Below are 6,022 nucleotides of genomic sequence, written 5' to 3'. Positions count from 1 at the left end.
AAGGTAGCCTAGTGGTTAGAGCATTGGGCCAATAACCGTAAGGCTGCTGGGTCGAATCCCCAAGCTGACAAGGTAAAAATCTCGTTCTGCCCCTGAACAAGGCAGTTAACCCAGTTTTTCCCGGTAGGCTGTCATTGAAAATAAGAATTTGTTCTTAACTGACTTGCCTAGTCAAATAAAGAATAAAACAATTAAGCAATCAAAATTATTGATGGGCTTCTGTGGCTTGGGTAGAGGGCATCCTTGTCTTCAGTGTATTTTCTAAGCAATACCTTGTTGACTTCCTCTGCACGTTTGAATGTTGAATCAGGAAGAGATATTGAAAACGTGACCTCGCACTGATAGGTATCCCCATCTCTCTCCATTTACCAGTGAAGTTTTGCCCTGAGAGAACCAACCTGGCCCCTGACTCCCCCTACCATTTGAGTCTGAGGCAGACTGAGGAGACATAGAGCTAGAGGCAGTCAAGAAGAAGAGATGTCTTTCTAAAGGGGACTGGTCTTCAAAGCCAAAGAGCCCATCTCATGTGTCTAGTTGGAATGATTTTTAGCTCTTCTCTTTGCTGAAATCTTCTGACGCTAGGTAGTAGGTACCCTTTTGAGAGTCCTCCATTTCCTCTCAGTGATTGCAGTGGTAAGAGCATTTAGGAAAGGGTCTACCCATCAAAGTCTCAATGTCCAGTGGAAAGGCAAAATTATATGAATCCCGGCTTTACTTACGTCAAGGGCACCAAAAGGACTTGAAATGGATGCTGATGGGTTGGGTTGCCAATGTTAAAGGATTGGGTGAATTATGGGCATTGTGAAATGGCAGATGGTGAAGAGGTCAATCCGAGAGATACGGGGACTGATGAGCCATTACCTTTGATCTCTGGACTGGAGCCACAGAGAATCTACGGAGGGAAAACCGTTGGTCAAAATAAAAATAATCTCTGCATCACAGAAGATTGGGGATTTTCTACCAAGACTACCCTGTGTCACTGTATTTGCACATTTGCTTATGTGTACAATAAAAAGCCGATTATGAAGATATGACAAGTGTTTTTGGGCAAACCCAAAGGGAATTTGTCATTTAAATGCAATTCTTACTCATGATCAGAAGGGGGCAACAAAAGCACAGAATGTGCTTCTCCTTAATTCAGCGTGTAAGAATTGAGGGTAAGTAGTTTGATACAGTCAGTGAGTTCGACCAGTGGCCTAGCAAGTTGCATTTCCCATTGGTGTGTGTAATTTATCCTCTTAGATGATAAAGTATTTGGTGCTAGACATTAACCCAATATGTTGGCACGACATTTGATTTGAGAGTACAGAAGCTCTGAACCGGAGGTTTATACATAAATTGTTTAGTGATTTAATCCCATTTCAAGGGCAGTGAATTCTTAGTAATGTGGTTTGTCTCATGCAGAAATGGCAGTGACGTTCGCAGTCAATGAATGGTTCATTCTATCCCATTTACTTATGTGTTATGGTGGGTTGATGACCTTAGTCCAACAAACCCATGTAACCTATGGAAGATTGGCCCCTTATCCATCTGAGTGTGTTTTATATCGTATCCAATCCAGCACACATGCAAGACAGGAGACTTTAAATATAATTTCCTTTTTTTATTAAAACCATACAAACATTTGTGGTCAGTTATAAAATAGCAAAGTGGCTCTTCTGGCAGACGGGCAGTGCTGGGCACTACGTGCACCATTCAGAGCCAAATCTGCCTGGACTAGAAGCAGGGTCTGGGAATCCCTGCTTTAAGAGTAATTTCTTTATTGGCCCCTCGTGCCTCATCCTCATATCTGAGCTAAACCTAAAGAAAGAATAATGTATTTACAGGTATAAAAACACAAAAAGGCAAGAAAATATGAAAAAAAAAAAAAAAAAACTAAAGATGCATTTTACACATCTTGACCTTTTCGATAATCATTTTTTTTAATATAAATGTTTATGTAAATTTTACAGGTCTCACAAAACACTTAACATGTGTATTTTTTTCATAATTAACAATGGAAGATTGGCAGTGATCTTTTTCCTTTCCGACAGGCAGATTTTAAGGCACATACCTCATGGCCATTCCCTCTGGTCTCCTTTGACAAGGGAATGAATTCTTACCTCTTTCAAAACACCATTGATGCACAGCTAAAAAAGACAAAGTACCAAAAAACACCAAAACGATTCCGTACCTCATTGCTTTGCCACTGAAGAATAAGGAAACTATTTAATATACTGTACACACTGTCATGTGAGACTGCAAGGTGATACTAACACTGTTGAAAGAGTCACTGCACTCCATAGTGGCAAGACATACGGTGCTGTACTACTTTGGAGAATAGAATATGGATTATCCACTATTTGAATGTCTAATAGACATCAGGATCAGATTTCTAAAATGGTAAAATACAATGGTGGATTAAAAAACAAACAGAAAACATACAAATGCTACCCTTTTGGTCTGTGAATCATATGCTACGCTTAGAATTAATTTTTCTGTTGGATCTGACAGCGAGAATCTGATTCTCACAAAGAAAATATACAAAAAAACACATTGTTATATACACCTATGAGTACCATTACGGACATTGTAAAATCAAGCAATTGGAGAATGAACTAAAGAGCTACTTATGACGCTTGTGTGAATTCTAAGACTTTGAAGGCTGGTCCTTTTAAACGTGGGCTCAATACCATATTATTTGCAATACTCTGTCAAACACACACCATCAATTGGTAAGACTTGGTAGAAGCACTGAGAAACACTAACATTTACATATTCGCAAAAGTAACATACTAACAAAATGACGATAGCAAAGGTGTACATATCATTTTAAAAAGCAAGTCATTATAGAAGGATAATGCCATGGGCATCTGTTGTACCATAATGGTAAATGGCACATCCAATAGGATTAGATACTTGGCACGTGCTAGTCTACGTACTTATAAAAGACAGTGTTTATGTTTGACCTTGAATACAACATGCATTTATACCAACAGTGTACAGCAAAAGAAACAAAACAACAGCGACGATACACAGAATACTGTTTCAAAAGGGATGAGACCAGAGAGGCCGTCAGAGGCCTCACTTGCTCACCATCATAATACAAAGGGAAGGGCTTCCAAAAATAGCCTTCATTCCAGAAAAGGAATATATCTATATATACTTTTTGTCACATCCCCTGTCTCAGAAGAGAGGGGATGACACTTTTACAAAATAAATCTGATTGGCAACAAAATTTGTTTCGGGGAGCACTATCTAAGTATAATAAACTCGTAATCTGTCACTTTGTCTTAAGCGTCGCCGCCTTTTCCCCTCTCTGTTCTTTACATACGTCAGTTTTTTCCTCTACTTCCTTTCACCAACGGGAGGGAGGGATGGAGCAAAGGAAGGAGGGAGAGTTACTGCATGATGGCTAGGAACTTGCTCTCCTCGGCGAGGGTGGTGAGCAGGGAGCTCATGTCCCCGATGGCCATGTTACTGAGGTTGGAGGGCATCATGCCCGCGGTGCTGTGGAAGGTGGCGGAGACCCGGGGCGTGGTGAGGCGGGACGAGTTCCGGGACACGCCCTGGAAGATGGAGGGGCTGATCACCCCCGACACCAGACTACCCTGGTCGTAGCCCACCCCCACGTCCTCTATCATGGCTCCGAAATCCAGCGGCAACACGTTGTCTAGCACGTTGACCGAGCCGCCCGCACGGCTGTCCACCGTGCTTGTCACCTGGTCAGCCACCGGGGAGAGGTGGGAGGCCGTGACCGAGGAGTCCCCGCCTAGCCCCACCTGCTCGTTCATGGTCTCCAGCAGACACTGCTCCTCCATTGGAGAGAAAGACGAGGTCTTGGTCTCCAGCGGGTCAAAGCACACAGCCTGGTCGCTGAAGCTCTGGTCCAGGTAGCCCTGGTCGGGAGCCTCCAGCTTCAGCCCAGACACCTGGTGGGCCAGGGAGCAGTGACTGACTTGGTTCCTCAGACTCTGCTGCTGCTGGGTGAGGTTCTGCTGGGTAAGGTTGACATGGCTACCGTTGGTGGTGCTCTGTTGGGCATTCAGGTACTGCTGTGGTCTGGCGGGGTGCCTATAGCTGCTGTTGGCCTGCTGCAGGCGGGGGGCGGGGGCCTGGGGGTGGTGGTGGAGCGCTGGGGCCTGCGAGAGGCTGGTGAGGCTGTCCACGGAGGCCCGGCTGAGGAGCAGGTTGTCTCCAATCTGCCTGGAGGTTCCATGGTTCTGGGTCTGGTACTGCTGTTGGCTATAGCCCTGGGGCAGAGGCCCCACAGAGATCTGGGAGAAGTCAGGCCGGCCGAAAGTGTGTGTGGGGTTGTGGCCGTTCCCTCTCATCTCCATGCAGGAGTGGGTGGTCGCCTCTAGCTTCACCCCGCCATTGACTCTGCATATGGGTTGGGGTTGGCCTGGCTGGGCACAGCGGTTCTGGAAGTCTCTGGTAGTAACTGTCTGTTGTTGCTGCTGCACCACCATGTTCCCAAACCTCCCGAATGATGAACCGGCACCCAGACCTTGGTGCTGCTCTGTGGCGGCCCATCGGCCACACCTCTGCTGGGCCTGGACCTGGGGCTGCCTCTGGGGAGACCTCTCAGCACTCCCTGAGCTCACCTCGTTCCACTGAATGGGCATGCCGTCTTTACTGGGGCCATCTCTCTCCAGTCCCTGCTGCTGTTGGTGGTGCTGCTGGAGACTGTGGATGCACTGGTTCAGCCCTGGGCCCTGATCCTGTAACTCCCCTCCAGGGAGATGGCTGTTGTCCCCAGCCACATGGTTCTCCAGGTGGTTGTTGTAGGAGTCTGCCTGGTCCTGTGAGCGGAGGTCCTGAGAGTGGAGGTACTGCACCAGGTCGTCAGGCAGCATGTCCTCATCCCCCAGCAGCAGGGCTCCCTCCTCCTCCATAGCCAGGGCCTCCAGGGCCGCATGCTCCATGATGCTGGGGGGGCAGGGAGAGGAAAGCAGGCCCCCTCTCTGGAGATTCCCCTCTGAGCGGGTGTAGTTCTGCAGGCTGAAGCTGCGGCCCTCTGCCGTGGGGTGCTGGAGGCCTGATAGAGGGGGAAGTGGGTGGATGTTGTTAAGGCTGCTGAAGCGCTGGACCTGGGGCAGCCCGAGGAACTCCGGGTGGGTTTGCTGAGGCTGGGTCCGCACGGGGTCGCTAGCCCTCCGGTCCAGGCCGTTCCCCGGGCCCTCGCCGGGGTAAAAGCCCCTACGCCGGTAGTCTCGGTAACCGCTGTGGCCCCCGTACCCATTGGTGGTGCTGCCGTCGCTGCAGCGGCGCGGCCTGACCAGTGGGGGCAGCGCGTGGTTGCCTCCACATCCGTCTTGGCCATCGCACATCATGGCCATACGGGTCTTCAGGCTCATGCGCTCCATGTTGGGAAGCGGCGTGGGGGGTGGGCCGCCCGTGGCAGCAGCGTACTTGGCCTTCAGGTGGTAGTGCTGCGCCGGCGTGAGGTTGAGCATACCCTTGGACCCTCCCCCGACGCCCGCCCACCCTCCACCCACAAACACTCCACCTCCTCCCCCGCACTGGCTGGCCTCGCTGGAACGGCGCGAGGCGTCGGTGGAGATGGGGTCATAGGAGTCGGTGGAGCTAAGGTTGTGGTGGCGGCGGTGGTGACCAGGGGTGTTGGCCGCCTCGCTCTGGGACGCCTGGCTGGAGCGCCGTGACGAGAAGCACGGCGAGATGCCCGAGGAGCGCCGGCTGCTGCTCAGGTAGGCCGAGCTGGTGGCGCTGCCACTGCTGTCCCGCCGGTCACCGTGCTCGATGCCGCGGAGCAGGCTGAGCACCGTCAGCTCTGTGCTACCCAGCTCAGGACGAGGAGGAGGCTGGGGCTGGGATAACCTGCCCAGGCATGAACCTGAGGGAGAGAGAGTGAGGGAGGACAGGGGGAGAGAGGAAGAGAAAGAGGGTGGAAGGGAGAAGGAGGGGCGGTGGAAGTGTGTGTGGGGGGAAACAGAGAAAGAGGGGGAGAAAGATGAACACAATATAAGTGAGGAGAGATCCCTCAGACAGATGCAACCTTCTCACAAACACTGTTTGGCCA

The 6,022-nt window shown here is 50.2% G+C and overlaps 1 protein-coding gene across 4 annotated transcripts in view; it reads right to left on the bottom strand.

Moving 5' to 3' along the window:
* Window positions 1-1,588: 1,588 nt before the first annotated feature.
* The window catches only part of LOC106590190 (transcriptional activator GLI3), a 130,174-nt gene continuing 125,740 nt past the window's right edge, over window positions 1,589-6,022 (bottom strand). For all 4 annotated transcript variants that reach the window (XM_014180925.2, XM_014180927.2, XM_014180926.2 and 1 more), the window contains one exon: window positions 1,589-5,836. In XM_014180925.2, the coding sequence (XP_014036400.1) occupies window positions 3,381-5,836 (2,456 nt within the window). In that variant the 3' untranslated portion in view covers window positions 1,589-3,380. The remainder of the gene's footprint in view (window positions 5,837-6,022) is intronic.

Source organism: Salmo salar, chromosome ssa29, assembly GCF_905237065.1.
Source record: "Salmo salar chromosome ssa29, Ssal_v3.1, whole genome shotgun sequence".
Classification (NCBI taxonomy): domain Eukaryota; kingdom Metazoa; phylum Chordata; class Actinopteri; order Salmoniformes; family Salmonidae; genus Salmo; species Salmo salar.
This window is presented reverse-complemented; position numbering and strand designations above follow the sequence as displayed.